General features: G+C 43.7%; 1 protein-coding gene across 1 annotated transcript; it reads right to left on the bottom strand.

Annotated features, from left to right (window-relative positions):
• Positions 1-3,072: 3,072 nt before the first annotated feature.
• On the bottom strand, positions 3,073-14,397 carry LOC118385475 (SH3KBP1-binding protein 1-like). The gene is made up of 17 exons (XM_035772637.2): positions 14,197-14,397; positions 13,777-13,830; positions 13,562-13,607; positions 13,362-13,435; positions 13,179-13,237; positions 12,992-13,072; positions 12,739-12,909; positions 9,487-9,577; positions 9,190-9,380; positions 8,890-9,005; positions 8,562-8,649; positions 8,274-8,390; positions 7,636-7,806; positions 7,203-7,358; positions 6,839-7,120; positions 6,585-6,717; positions 3,073-5,718 (listed from the first exon to the last, which is right to left on the bottom strand). The coding sequence occupies exons 1-17, from the start codon at positions 14,274-14,276 to the stop codon at positions 5,064-5,066; spliced, it is 2,565 nt and encodes an 854-aa protein (XP_035628530.1). The 5' UTR covers positions 14,277-14,397; the 3' UTR covers positions 3,073-5,063.
• Between the last annotated feature and the right edge of the window lie 1,726 nt (positions 14,398-16,123).

Raw genomic sequence — 16,123 nt, 5'->3', positions numbered from 1 at the left:
ATATTTGTTACATAGACATATATACAGTGGGGCAAAAAAAGTATTTAGTCGGCAACCAATTGTGCAAGTTCTCCCACTTCAAAAGATGAGAGAGGCCTGTAATTTTCATAATAGGTACACTTCAACTACGACAGACAAAATGAGAAGACAAAATCCAGAAAATCAAATTGTAGGATTTTTAATGAATGTATTTGCAATTATGGTAGAAAATAAGTATTTGGTCACCTACAAACAAGCAAGATTTCTGGCTCTCACAGACCTGTAACTTCTTATTTTAGAGGCTTCTCTGTCCTCCACTCGTTACCTGTATTAATGGCACCTGTTTGAACTTGTTATCAGTATAAAAGACACCTGTCCACAACCACAAACAGTCACACTCCAAACTCCACTATGGCCAAGACCAAAGAGCTGTCAAAGGACACCAGAAACAAAATTGTAGACCTGCACCAGGCTGGGAAGACTGAATCTGCAATAGGTAAGCAGCTTGGTTTGAAGAAATCAACTGTGGGAGCAATTATTAGGAAATGGAATACATACAAGACCACTGATAATCTCCCTCGATCTGGGGCTCCACGCAAGATCCTACCCCGTGGGCTCAAAATGATCACAAGAACGGTGAGCAAAAATCCCAGAACCACACAGGGGGACCTAGTGAATGAGCTGCAGAGAGCTGGGACCAAAGCAACAAAGCCTACCATCAGTAACACACTACGCCGCCAGGGACTCAAATCCTGCAGTGCCAGACGTGTCCCCCTGCTTAAGCCAGTACATGTCCAGGCCCGTCTGAAGTTTGCTAGAGAGCATTTGGATGATCCAGAAGAAGATTGGGAGAATGGCATATGGTCAGATGAAACCAAAATATAACTTTTTGGTAAAAACTCAACTCGTCGTGTTTGGAGGACAAAGAATGCTGAGTTGCATCCAAAGAACACCATACCTACTGTGAAGCATGGGGGTGGAAACATCATGCTTTGGGGCTGTTCTTCTGCAAAGGGACCAGGACGACTGATCCGTGTAAAGGAAAGAATGAATGGGGCCATGTATCGTGAGATTTTGAGTGAAAACCTCCTTCCATCAGCAAGGGCATTGAAGATGAAACGTGGCTGGGTCTTTCAGCATGACTATGATCCCAAACACACCGCCTGGGCAACGAAGAAGTGGCTTCGTAAGATGATTTATGTATATATACATCTTCAAATAATATTTTTGCAGGAATCTCCTTGCGAATGATTTTGCCGAAGATTGTAACGCCGCCAGGCTGGGCAACCTGAGCTTTTGCTATCTCAGTTGAAGTCAGTTTTTCACAATTCCTGACATTTAATCCTAGTAAAAATCCCGTTTTAGGTCAGTTAGGATCACTACTTTATTTTAAGAATGTGAAATGTCAGAATAATAGTAGAGAAGGATATAATTCAGCTTTGATTAATTGGGTGGGTCAGAAGTTCACATACACTTAATTTGTATTTGGTAGCATTGTCTTTAAATTGTTTAACTTAAGCCAAATGTTTCAGGTAGCCTTCCACAAGCTTCCCACAATAAGTTGGGTGAATTTTGGCCCATTCCCCTGACAGAGCTGGTGTAACTGAGTCAGGTTTGTTGGCCTCCTTGGTCGCACACGCCTTTTCAGTTCTGCCCACAAATTTTCTATGGGATTGAGGTCAGGGCTTTGTGATGGCCACTCCAATACCTTGACTTTGTTGTCCTTAAGTCATATTGCCACAACTTTGGAAGTTTGCTTGGGGTCATTGTCCATTTGCGACCAAGCTTTAACTTCCTGACTGATGTCTTGAGATGTTGCTTCAATATATCCACATAATTTTCCATCCTCATGATGCCATCTATTTTGTAAAGTGCACCAGTCCCTCCTGCAGAAAAGCACCCCCGCAACATGATGCTGTCACCCCAGTGCTGCACAGTTGGGATGGTGTTCTTCGGCTTGCAAGCATCCCCCGTTTTCCTCCAAACATAACGATGGTCATTATGGCCAAACAGTTCTATTTTTGTTTCATCAGACCAGAGGACATTTCTCCAAAAAGTACAATCTTTGTCCCCACGTGCAGTTGCAAGCTGTAGTCTGGCTTTTTTATGGCGCTTTTAGAGCAGTGGCTTCTTCCTTGCTGAGCGGCCTTTTAAGTTATTTCGATATAGTACTCGTTTTACTGTGAATATTGATACTTTTGTACCCGTTTCCTCCAGCATTTTCACAAGGTCCTTTGTTTTTGTCCTGGGAATGATTTGAACGTACTTTGGTGCAAAAAGTGCATCTCTAGGAGACAGAACGCGTCGCCTTCCTGAGTGGTATGATGGCTGTGTGGTCCCGTGGACCCATGGTGTTTATACTTGTGTATTATTGTTTTGTACAGATAAACGTGGTACCTTCAGGCATTTGGAAATTGCTCCCAATGATGAACCACATTTTTTCTGATTTCTTTTGATTTTCCCATGATGTCAAGCAAAGAGGCACTGATTTTGAAGGTAGGCCTTGAAATGCATCCACAGGTACACCTCCAATTGACTCAAATTATGTCAATTAGCCTATCAGAAGCTTCTAAAGCCATGACATCATTTTCTGGAATTTTGCAAGCTGTTTAAAGGCACAGTCAACTTAGTGTATGTAAACTTCTGCCCCTCTGGAATTGTGATACAGTGAATTATAAGTGAAATAATCTGAAAACAATTGTTGGAAAAATTACTTGTCATACTTGCCAAAACTATAGTTTGTTAACAAGATATTTGTGGAGTGGTTGAAAAACAAGTTAATGACTCATACCTAAGTGTATGTAAACTTCCAACTTCAACTGTATATATATATATATATATACACACATACACAGTACCAGTCAAAAGTTGACACCTACACACATTCCAGGGTTTTTCTTTATTTGTACATTGTTGAATAATAGTAAAGACATCAAAACTTTTGACTGTTACTATATATATATATATATATGTAGGATAATGGGTTAAAAGCCTACCTTTGAGTTTCTTACAATTTCACAAAACATTCAAGGTGGTGCCAGTTTAACCAATGACACAAACACACACATAAATGGAAGAGTTTGACTAATAGTATGACTTTCTGCTTCATTTATGTGGCACATCATGGAATTGCAGAGGAAAAACAAATGCTACCAAAGTGAAAGACAAAAAAAAAAGAAGTATTAGACAAGACAGAGAGTAAACACAGAGACATTTGAACACGCCTCTTCGTCTGAGCTATTGAACTACGCTGTTGTCAATGACATATCAATCAACCCGGTTAACATTGCGACAGAAACCACTAAATACACAAACATGTGAAAACATGTTTATATTTTGTAAATATTCACCTAAGTGTTCAAATGGTTCAGAAAAAGCACAAAGAGATAGACCTCTACCGATGTTTGGTAGAATCACTCCACAATCAAGTTGCTTGTCCTTGTAACGAAGTTTCGGTAAAATGGTCATAACCCATAAAATAAATTAAAAAACATAAAAACACAGGTACGTGAGGCACTGGGTTGTGATCTGGAGGAAGACTTGAAAAAGAATGATCCAAAATGGCAGTAAGTTAGTCAGATGTAACTAAACATATGAATGATAAAATGTCTATCATTTATCTATAGATTAGCCATCGGATTCTTCGTCAACAATCATCACTACATTTGATACTGCGTGTGCAGTAGGCTTATTGATTCATTTAAGGTACAGAACGCCAACCGTAGTGCAAAGCAGGAAGACTGAAAGAGAAACCTGTAGAGGATATCAGAAACGTTTAGAGGCCAGGCCAGCCAACCTGGACAGCTGATGAAACTGTGGTTTTGCACAACCGAATAATACCATTTCTGCCTCAGAGAAGCTAATCTGCGTGCTCATCCTAAAAAAAAAATCTCAAATGCTCACTTTCGATGGCCCCACTGGAGAAGTGTGCTCTTCACAGATGAATCCCGGTTTCGACTGCACCGGGCAGATGGCAGACAGGGACGTTGTGTAGGCTAGAGGCATGCCCCATGGTGGCAGTGGGGTTACGGTATGGGCAGGTATAAGCTACGGACAACAAACAAAAGAGCATTTTATCAATGCCAATTTGAGTGCACGGCAATGGAGGCTGGTGGGAGTAGCTACAGGAGGACGGACGCATTGTAATGGCTGGAATGATAGAAATGGAACGGAGTCAAACATGTGGTTTCCATATATTTGATTTGTTATATACAAAGTTCCATTTATTCCATTCCAACCATTACTATGAGCCCACCAGCCTCCACGGATGCACAGAGACACCGTGACGAGATCCTGAGGCCCATTGTCATGCCATTCATCTGCCGCCATCACCTCATGTTTCAGCATAATACACTGACCCGTGTTGCAAGGACCTGTACACAAAATGTCCCAGTTCTTCCATGACTTGTATTCTCAGACATGTCACTCATTGAGCATGTTTGGGATGCTCTGGATCGATTTTGTACAACAGCGTGTTCCAGTTCCTGCCGATATCCAGCGACTTCGCACAGCTATTGAAGCGGAGTGGGACAACATTCCACAGGCCACAATCAACAGCCTGATCAACTCTATGTGAAGGAGATGTATTGTGCTGCATAAGGCAAATAAATGGTGGTCACACCAGATACTCACTGGTTTTCTGACCACACTACAAAAATGTTTAAGGTATCTGTGACAAACAGATGCATATGTGTATTCCCAGCTATGTGAAATACATAGATTAGGGCCTAATGATTTCATTTCAATTGACTGATTTCCTTATATGAACTGTAACGCAGTAAAATCTTTGAAATTGTTGCATTTCTATTTTTGTTCAGTGTAATTTAATGAAATGGACTGCTCTACCAAATGCAACCGAACAACTGTATACATGGCTAGATTTACAATGTGTATCATCAACACATTGACAGTTTGGATATATGTTGTATGTGAATCTTTTGAAAACAGAGGAATGACATTTGATATGTGTCCTTGATAAGAAATGTCCATAAATGTGACAATAGGTGCCGTCACTAAACCACACATGCTCAGAAACACCAAAAGCGTCCATTGTTAGTCCACTCACTCAGACATCACCGAGCCAGTCAGAAGCTGGTCTCATTCATAGGGGGTTTAGAACTGGTGGGGGGCACAGGGGAGGAGCTCTCTGGAGTGGCTGCTGCAGCCTCAGGGGGTGGGACTTCTGTAGTAGGGGAGGTGTCAGCTCGACGAGGCGACACGGGGGTCTGGGAGCGGGTTGGACTGACGATTGTAGCAGGGGCAGGGCTGGGTGAGATGGGCTGCGGCCGGCGCGGCGATGAAGTTGGGGAGGCTGCAGGGGGGCTGGAGAAAGAAGCGGGGGTCCGTAGGCCCAGTCTAGCCTCCAACTCCGAGCATACAGCCAGGCTGCGCCGCGTTCCCCCTTCCGCCCCTCCTGCAGAGTCAGAGACCTTGGCAAGCTCCTGACAACGCTCAACAAAACTACCCCTGCGAAGAGACCCCATGCCAGCGTCCCGGTCTCTGTCCTGGAGGACGGTGCGGCCGGGCCGGGGGCTGCCACTGCTGCTGAGGGAGGCCTGGCTCAGACCCAGGTGGTGGGGCTGGATGCCCAACCCCGCCATGGAGAGAGCCATGTCCCGGGGCTTGGTGAGGGGCACCGGAGGGGCCTGGCGGGGCAGGTTACCAGAGAAGGGACCCGAGCTGCTCACACCTCCTCTGGTCCCACGCTCTCTGGAGCTCTCACTCAGCTGGGACTGCAAACTGCAGAGACAAGAAACAGAGAGAATATGATCATGGTCTAAAATGTACATTTTGTTCCACCAGCCACTGTGGCAGGTAGATTTTATTTTTAAATTACCACTCAGATTTTTTTTTACCAGCCCAAAAACATTTGCCATAATTACAATCTCTGGAATTGTTCTAAAACAAAAAAATGTATTAGTAAGAAGTAATGTGGTATATTGCTTCATTCAATTTTTTCTTTTAAACCAAAATATCAGATGAGACGATGTTCAGCTGCCCCTTTTAAGGGCGGACGGTTACCGTGGTAACGAGGCTACTCGAGTCATGCCATGCGTCTGTAAGATTTGGGATGTGACTCGTAGTAGACATAGTCTACAGCGTCTCTTCACTATCAGTTGAAGCAGCAGATTCAAACAAACATTGAAAAATGTAAATAGCCAAGAAACACCAGGACAAAGTCTCACTTTGCTGACTTGAGTAAATTAGACCAACTTTTATGCCTGTGCCTCCAAAAAATGAATCTATCAGGGGTTCACTTACATTGCGCAAAGCTGTTGCTGCGTGAGGTGGGATTTGTATTCCTTTGTGCAATTAGAAACACTATACTTTGAAGGCACCTACTTCAGCATTTTTCGCATACTCTCATACTTTACTTTTGATTCTATTTTTATTCACAAATGCGAATGCAACGCTCACACTGTAGAGCCCTGCAAATTGACCACCCCCCAAACTAAAGCTACTCGCATTTTGGTGGGTGTTCATTTTATGCCCTGAACATGTGCACTTGCAAAAAGGATAGCATCAGTGGGTTAATATACGCAGCTGTATGGGTCATGTAGCAGGTGCGTGATTACATGGGCAGTTGGCAATGGTGGCTGGTGTACCTGGAGGTGGAGGCTCGGGGGGTGGAGGAGTGGGTGAAGGAGGCAGCGGGACTCATGTCGGGCGTACGGGTCAGAGCCAGGTCACACTGGTCCAGCAGCTCCAGGAGCTCCTCCTCTGTGGGGCCGCCCAGCGCTGAGGGACAACCAGACAGACAGTCAGAGGCCTCAACTCAACTTCTAGGACACATCCCTTAAGCAAACCAGTCGACACAACGAAAAAAAAGCCACGTGTTGTAGAGCGGAGGTTGTCTTACCCCTGATGTCCACTTTCCCTGCGATCTCCATGGCGGTGGTCAGGTCCCACATCTGGATGCTACCGTTGGCGTGGCCACCGAAGAGGTAGCGGCGGGGACGTGAGCCGATGCGGCTGGACCCCTCGCACTCGTGCACCATGAAGGAGGTGATGGAGGTGCCGTCCACAGAGCGCACCTCGCACACCCTCTTCCCGTTGGACGAGAGGCGCACGTAGAGTTTGTCTGTGTCGGGGACGACCCTCTGGATAAACACCTGCTGGTCGTCTCGCTCGCCATACGGACCTGTTAGAGAGGAACACGCACCCTTACAGTACATACCCTTACAGTCCTTTTCTCATTGCATCTCTGACCTCTGTCTGCTTACCTATCTCAGTGCCGGCAGCACAGCCCCCGTGGCCGTCGATGTCCTCCAGAGAGAGGATCTTGAAGGAGGTGAGGGGGGTGGAGCCTGGCTGGGTGGAGATCATGCCCCTGAAGCGAGTCACCGTCCAGGTCCGCACGTGGTTGTTGTCTGCACACACTGACGACACAACAGGGTTAGCCCAAAGACATCTGCATGATGGGCCCCATTTTCTGCACTAAACTTGGAGGACCAACGTTTCTCTGTCAGCAACATCAATGTTTAACGTATCGCCGTGTCAGCTGACATCCGAAAAGACAAAAATCAAATCAACCCCCATGTATCTAAATTAATTCATAAGCATAACATCCAACAGCTCACAAGCGGAGATGGTAGAATACACAGCGAAGTAACGATCATCCCTAAAACGTGGAGGCTCCTAGCCAACCATTCTCACCTGATATGAGATGCTTCTCAGAGAGCATGATCTTGGTGACGGGGCTACGGTGGACTGAGAAGGTCTGGAAAAGCTGGGGCCCAGAGCCCACGGTCTCCGGGTGCTGCACTATGACCCGCACCGTGCCCGAGCTGGTCCCGTAGGCGATCTCAATCCAGTTGCCGCTGTCGCCTGACGACACATTGGGGACTTTTATCCCATACACTATTTTAGCCACAATGCATGCGGTGTTATGTACCGTGCATATCAAGAAATGGAAGTGGATAGTCAGCCGGGAAGACCCAAAAAGGTTAAGGTTGAGGTATTAGGATAGAGATTACTTTAAATTAGTGTTCATGTTAGGGATGTGAGGTTAGGGTAAAGGTCAAGATTAGTTTAAAGGTTAACGTTAGGTAAAGAGTTAGCGAAACGCCACCGGGAACCATTCAAAATCTGCCAGCTGCCTATAAAATTACCATTGCTGACCATAAATGAAGTAACATGGCAAACAAGTTTTTCAGAAAATAATTGTTTTGCAACATTAAGTTTCTATTTCCAATAACCACAATTGACCAATTGATACTTGCTAATCCTTAAAAACATACAGAAAAAAGCTATTAATTTCAGTGAAGGTAAAAACTCTAAACGGGCAGACATACTTGTTTTGGGCGTGAGGTAGACACTGAGAGCAGTGACAGCGTCCTCCGTGGGGTCGCGGTACAACTCTGTCACTAGGAGGTCATTGTCCTTCATCCTCAATGGAAACTTCTGAACATCTGTTGACAAGAACACGTCCATGAGAGGTCTATATTTTGCAACTGTATTCATATACTTATACTGAATGATGTACTACAAAAACACCTTGTGACTGCATTCTTCTACACAGAAAAACTCTTTCAATAGTTGTCCATTATTGCGTCATAGGTAGAAAAGATGACTTCCCTTACCTATATAATATATGGACCCATTGTTACAGCCTAGAATGAGGAAGGAACCGGCAGTGTCATAGCTATTAATGGGAACGACATCTTGATTCTGAGAAGGGAAAGACAAAAAGGAAAACATTAAATGGTGTACAACACATATAATATATGCCATTTAGCCAACACAACTTACAGTCCTGTGTGCATACATTTTACGTATGGGTGGCCCCGGGAATCGAACCCACAATCCTGCCGTTGGCAAATGAGCCATACAGGACCACATATATTATTAATACGCATAATAGGCTCTTTTGACGTGACATTCTTACAGAACGTACGGACACAACTTTACCTGCCAATGTTTGGTCACTGCATTCCATACTCCCACTTTCCCTGTGTGGCTGGTGGCAATAAGCTGGTTCCCCACGAAGAAGAGAGCCTCCACGGGGACATTCAGACTGAACACACCTGGAGGGAAGCAGGTACAACGGAGACCTATTAGCACGGCCCTTACAATAAGCCCCCACAACTACCTATGACGTGGTCTCTTAAAGTACTAAACGACAAGTCAACAAATAAACATTTTGAGCGATAAAAACTATACCCGTAACATTTGTTTTAACACTGTGCGTTCATCCGTTTGCGGACTGACCTATCTCGTTGCCGTTGCCGTCGGGACAGATAGTCCAGAGGATGATCTCTGTGCCCGAGGCCACGGCCACCATCTTGTCGTTGTCTCCCAGGGAGCCGCCCATCACCTTGGCGTTGAGTGCCACCCTGTCAATCACCCAGTCCAGGCGGGGACTGGTGAACACTTGCTGCCAGCCCGTAGACTCCTTCACTCTGATGGACGGCACAGTTTAACACCCTCGACGGTCCTTACCCCCCAAAATAAAATAATGATTCATACGACGCTGTGATATCGTACACGGAAGTCCTGTGTTCTTACCGGTAGCAAACAACAAACTGGGCATAAGCCACAGCGATCCAGTTGTGGTGGCCACAGATGATGCGGACCATGCCTGGGTCTGCAAGCTGAGCTGTGTCGGAAGGGAAAGAGGAACAGGCGTGGGTGAAGGTGAACCCTCCAGGTTGATAATATTCCCTTAACAAATAAATGGCTCCAGGTTAGAGCTTTTACTTTCAATCCATTGCAACCAGACAAGACATATTGATTGAAGCTAAATATAAATAAATATATATATTGAAGCTAAATAGAATGTCAAAATACTGGCCCGAAAGATCGTCACGGTCTGAGTCACGGACGGTTCACTCTAGCCCTAGTGCTCACCTTACACAGACCTGCACCTTGGAGACTGTTTGCACCAACGCCCCACACATCCAACCCCTTATACATAAACACAGACCCGCACGGGTCAGTTCTTCGGAGACACACTCACCCCGCGCCAGCCATATCAATTCCGAGCCCCACCCCATATCCAGCAACAGGACAGATTTTTCTCTGCAACCCCACCCACATATAATTATTAAGAGAGCTGATCCGTGACCCGCCAAATAACATCAATTTAGTTCATTGTTTTTTATGACTCCAGAGTAGTAGGCTACTAGGCCATTCCCCTTCCCTGCATGAATGAATTTGACTGCATCTCTATTCAACTTTAGGATAAAAGGAAACCATGCCATGAATTAAGAGCAATAGGCCTCTTCTTATTTACACGATGCAAAACATTGACAACCCAAATTGCTTTGAAAAAGAGCCTTCTAATTACCTAATGAAAGCCTATAGCCGACATAAAACGCCATTCTATTAAATATTGTTTAGATAACGAAATAGTTTAATTGAAACTTAGATATACAATTCCCAAAATCAAATTGGCTATAGGCTGCAAAAATAGCCTGTATTCATTTAGTAGGCTACTGGCTACTCAAACTTTTACCAGCCGCAGGGGTTTCAACTTTATATAGCCTGCTTACGGTCTAAATGAACGAAATCCTGAATTAATTTAGCCTAATACTGAATGTTAGGAGTAGATTCCTAGAGGAAGAAGTATTTTCTATCTACTAAACGTCTTGGTAAGTCACGGTATTTTAAAAAAAACTTTAAAGTACTTTTTTTTGGAGAGTGGTCTGCTCGATTATTTGATTGACAGTTCTGGTCGCCTAGCGATGGACATTAGTCCCGCTTCAAGAAGTGGCATTCCTTTACAGACCAGTAAAATGCCCATTCAGTGGCGCTTCGAAACGATCTCCAGAGAAGGTTGTGTCGGCAAAGCCGTCGTGTACTCAGACATAAAAACATGCCATAGCCAAGGCGCTTTCAAGGGTACAGTGGCAAGAAAAAGTATGTGAACCCTTTGGAAATACCTGTATTTCTGCATAAATTGGTCATAAAATTTGATCTGATCTTCATCTAGGTCACAACAATAGACAAAGAGTCTGCTTAAAAATAATGACATGTTTTCATGTCTTTATTGAACACCCCATGTAAACATTCACAGTGCAGAGTGGAAAAAGTATTATTGAATCCAAGGGTTCACACTGGTTGACCCTCCTTTGGCAGCAATAACCTCAACCAAACGTTTTCCGTAATTGCGGATCAGACCTGCACAACGGTCAGGAGGAATTTTGGACCATTCCTCCTTACAAAACTGTTTCAGCTCAACAATATTCTTGGGATGTCTGGTGTGAACCTCTCTCGAGGTCATGCCACAGCATCTCAAAATCGGGTTTAGGTCAGGAATCTGACCGGGCACTCCAGAAGGCGTATTTTCTTCTGTTGAAGCCATTCTGTTGTTGATTTACTTCTGTGTTTTGGGTCGTTGTATCACCCAACATCTGTTGCGCTTCAATTGGCAGACAGATAGCCTTACATTCTCCTGCAAAATGTCTTGATAAACTTGGAAATTCATTTTTCTGTCGATGATAGCAAGCTGTCCAGGCCCGGAGGGAGCAAAACAGCTCCAAACCATGATGCTCCCTCCACCATACTTTACAGTTAGAATGAGGTTTTGATGTTGATGTGCTGTGCCTTTCTTCCTCCACACGTAGTGTTGTATGTTCCTTCCAAACAGCTCAACTGTAGTTTCATCTGTCCACAGAATATTTTGCCAGTAGCGCTGTGGAACTTCCAGGTATACTTTTGCAAACTTCAGACTTGCAGCAATGTTTTTTTTGGACATCAGTGGCTTCTTGTGCTGTGTTTTACGTATTGTAGACTTGTCAACAGAGATGTTAGAATGTTCCAGAGATTTCTGTAAGTCTTTAACTGACACTCTAGGAGTCTTCTTAAACCTCATTGAGCATTCTGTGCCTAGCTCTTGTAGGCATCATTGCAGGATGACCACTTCTAGGGCAATTAGCAACAGTGCTGTAACTAATTTATAGACATTTTGACTTACTGTGGACTGATGAACATCAAGGCTTTTAGAGATACTTTTGTCACCCTTTCCAACTTTGTGCAAGTCAACAATTCTTAATCTTAGGTCGTCTGAGATCTCTTTTGTTCCGAGGCATAGCTCACATCAGGCAATGCTTCTTTTGAACAGCAAACTCAAATTTTGTGAGTGTTTTTTTTAATAGGGCAAGGCAGCTCTAACCAACATCTCTGATCTCGTCTCATTGATTAGACTCCAGGTTAGCTGACTCCTGGCTCCAATTAGCTTCTGGAGAAGTCATTAGCCTAGGGGTTCACATACTTTTTCCAACCTACACTGAATGTTTAAATGATGTATTCACTATAGACAGGAAAAATACAATAATTTCTGTGTTATTAGTTTAAGCACACTATGTTTGTCTATTGTTGTGACTTAGATAAAGATCAGATCACATTTGATGACCAATTTATGCGGAAATCCAGGTAATTCCAAAGGGTTCACATACTTTTTTCTTGCCACTGTATATGACTGCGGGAGATGAAACTTCATTGACCAGCCCTAGCTGTCATGCAGAATAATGTTGCTATTAAACAAATAAAAAAAATCAACAGTACCCCCCTAGAGGCAAGTTGAAACATTTGTCACGTCCCTAATGCATACTACCTCTTCTATTAGTTATTTTTTTACTTGACTCTCATTGTACTGCACTATTGAGGAAACTACCACATAAACATTTTGCTGCACCTTTTCAAATGACATTTTATTGGTCACATACACATATTTAGCAGATAATATTGCAGGTGTAGAGAAATGCTTGTAAAATGTGTATGCGTATGTTAAATGTGCATGTGATTCTGAGGCCTTACCACCACTTATCCTCTCCTCAATCGTTGCTTTACCCAGTATGCCCGCGTTGCCCAGGTTGGGTGGCATGGTGTTGCTGCGTCTCACTGGAGCCCTCTCCATGGGCAAGGCACAGCCCACCATATACTGAGGTCCCGCCACACTGTGACGGTTTCTCCGCTTCGCTGGGTATACTGGTGAACAAGAGGAGACGATCAGGAAATCAAACTTATTAAAACACACACTTTGACTGTCCTTGAAGTGAATCAAATCTACCTGGAGGCGGCAGATAGCCATTGAAGAGCACGTTTCCACAGGAAGATCGGTCCAGTTCGTCACAAAGCTGCAGCTTACGCACTGAGGAAGAGAAAAAAAAAGTAACCAAGGTACAGACAAGAACACACACACAAAAAAAGACTCTCATTCACAGCTGTATTGGACTAGCTACTGGCTACTTTCTTACCCAACGGAGTGATTCCATAGAACTCCGCTTCATGCATGAGCAGGTGCACATTTATAGACCTAAAAAGAAAGATTAAGAAATCTAATTTGGAAAACAACCTGCCGTCAAGGCTGTATAGATTATTTTTATTATTTTATTATTTTTACTCTAATTGTAAACAAATGTAAACAAAGGAATCAGCACCTGGGAAACAACTCTTTGGTACGCAGGAAGTTCAGTATAGGAGTAAAGAGAGATGGGTCCCGATCTATGAAGATCTGTGGGAGATAAAGGTCAGCAGCACATTACAAATATGTTATAAGTAGGCCTAAGTGGTTGCCAATATCAAATAGGTTTATATACACATAGCCTAGTTTTTAAAAAATCGATTTCAGTCAACTTACCGCTCCAGTTTCATCCTTCAAGGTTGAGATCCTCCCACTTAGAAGACTGGCAGAGACAACACATCTCACTAGTTAGACCGTACTGAGCTACAGCAAATGACCACATGCCATCTCTATGGGTCGGTAATTAATGAGTTGGAGTGGGTCATTATGAAGAAACTTGTGAATTTAATAAAAGGCATTGGCCTAGGTCTCAAAATAAAGAGTTTACCTACCTTGAGAAAAAGGAGTCTGGGACCCATGTCAATGTCTGTCTGGAGGTGCTGAACCTGAAACAACATGATCACTCAAATGAGCATACACACAGACTCAAGTTTGATCAAGTTCAAATCCATTGAAAAGCTAGCAAGCTAACATTACCGAGCTAGCTAGCTTTACACTTCCGGCTGCACTGTGAAGTCAGTAGTTGCTAACGTTAACGTTACTGTCAGAGACGTAGTAAGGTTTAGCTTGAAAAATATCTAACTAACAGTAGTTCGTTTGCTAACTTAAGACAATGTTACTAACGTTATTTGATTACCAAAAATATTTAGTTAGCTAGCCAGACAGCAACTTTTACATAGCTAGCTAGCATTCACCCAACAACAATAGCTAGCAGGCGGTAGCTAACTATTCAAAGTAATGCCAGTCCTCACCTTTTTCCTCCAACGTTTAAATGGATAATGTCTCCGGTCCTTGCTATATTAGCCATATTGTAAGCTGTGTGAATGTTCATGCATTGCCCACAAAGTTAACGTTTGAATTAATCATCACAAAAAGTATTTCACCAACGACAACGTTAGCCACATAATTATTCTGTTACAACTTCCTGAAACAGATCCTTCTTCTTCTGTGGTGTCTGACAGTCAACAACAACCATATTTTCATCAGCGCCGCGCCACAAGGTGTTCTGGAGTGCGGAGTACAGGTGCGATTTACCCAAGTATTGTTTTTACTGTAGGCTACAAGCAACGTCTGACATAATACATATGATCTGGTCAGTAAACACACTAAATGACCAAAGGTTATGTGGACACCTGCTCGTCAAACATTCCATTCCAAAATGATGGATTAATAGGGAGTTGCTATAAACAGCCTCCACTCTCTGGGAAGGCTTTCCACTAGATGTTGGAACATTGCTGCAGGGACTTACTTCCATTCAGCCACAAGGCACTGATGTTGGGCGATTAGGCCTGGCTCGCAGTCGGCATTCCAATTCATCCCAAAGGTGTTCGATGGGTTTGATGTCGGGGCTCTGTGCAGGCCAGTCAAGTTCTTCCACACCAATCTCGACAAACCATTTCTGTATAGACCTCGCTTTGTGCACGGGGGCATTGTAATGCTGAAACAGTAAAGGGCCTTCCCCAAACTGTTGCCACAAAGTTGGAAGCACAGAATCATCTAGAATGTCATTGTATGCTGTAACGTTAATATTTGCCTTCACTGGAACTAAGGGGCCTAGCCAGAACTATGAAAAACAGCCCCAGACCATTATTCCTCCTCCAGCAAACTTTACAGTTGGCACTATATGCATTGGGGCAGGTAGCGTTCTCCTGGCATCCACAAAATCCAGATCACTCCAGAGAACGCGTTTCCACTGCTCCAGAGTCCAATTGCGGAGAGCTTTACATCACTCCAGCCGACGCTTGGCATTGTGCATAGTGATCTTAGGCTTGTGTGCAGCTGCACAGCCATAGAAACTTGTTTCCTGAAGCTCCTGACGAACAGTTCTTGTGCTGACGTTGCTTCCAGAGGCAGTTTGGAACTCGGTCGTGAGTGTTGCAACCGAGGACAGACGATTTTTACACGCTACACACTTCAGCATGCGGTGGTCCCGTTCTGTGAGCTTGTGTGGCCTACCACTATGCTGCTAAGCCATTGTTGCTCCTAGATGTTTGCACTTCACAATAACAGCACTTACAGTTGGCAGGGGCAGCTCTAGCGGGGCAGCAATTTGACAACCTGACTTGTTGGAAAGGTGGTATCCTATGACGGTGCCACGTTGAAAGTCACTGAGCTCTTAAGTAAGGCCATTCTACTGCCAATGTTTGTCTATGGAGATTGCATGGCTGTGTGCTCATTTTATACACCTGTCAGCAACGGGTGGGGCTGAAATGGCCAAATCCACTAATTTGAAGGGGTGTCTACATATTTTTGTACATATAGTGTATCTACTCAGGGTGTAGGTGACAGTGACATTAACAGACAGAAAGTAGAAACAGGAAGTTGGGGCTCCAAGATTCTAGGTACATTGTTCAGCATGTCTGTAAACCATTATCACAATTCATCAAAGCATTATTCATTCAATACATGTACAACTGTGTGAACAGATAAGATGTTTGAAGGTCTGTAGTTGTTAGCTTCAATAATGTTATGAGAACTTGCTGCTATTTTGTCCCTAACTGTAGCAGCAGTGATACATTCATGTATGGTTTTATGCATGAGCAGCGTTAATACTAAAACATGTTGTATCAAATACAGTAAATACAGGACATATTTCTTAAAATAAATTATGCAAAGAAGAGTGAATGTAACTGGAATTATTATTGGTCCAACATGGCCCTTTGGCCTGCATATATTTGA

This window comes from Oncorhynchus keta, chromosome 1 (assembly GCF_023373465.1).
Source record: "Oncorhynchus keta strain PuntledgeMale-10-30-2019 chromosome 1, Oket_V2, whole genome shotgun sequence".
NCBI lineage: Eukaryota > Metazoa > Chordata > Actinopteri > Salmoniformes > Salmonidae > Oncorhynchus > Oncorhynchus keta.
The sequence above is the reverse complement of the archived record's forward strand: the minus strand, read 5'-3'. Positions and strand labels throughout refer to the sequence as shown.

Bases quoted from the DNA above. Each gene is read 5' to 3' on its own strand.
- LOC118385475 (XM_035772637.2), bottom strand. From the start codon at position 14,276: ATGAACATTCACACAGCTTACAATATGGCTAATATAGCAAGGACCGGA. The intron at 13,436-13,561 runs GTAAGTTGACTG...TATCTCCCACAG, and splicing joins TGAAGGATGAAACTGGAGCG to ATCTTCATAGATCGGGACCC. The intron at 7,359-7,635 runs GTGAGAATGGTT...TTGTGTCGTCAG, and splicing joins TGAGAAGCATCTCATATCAG to TGTGTGCAGACAACAACCAC.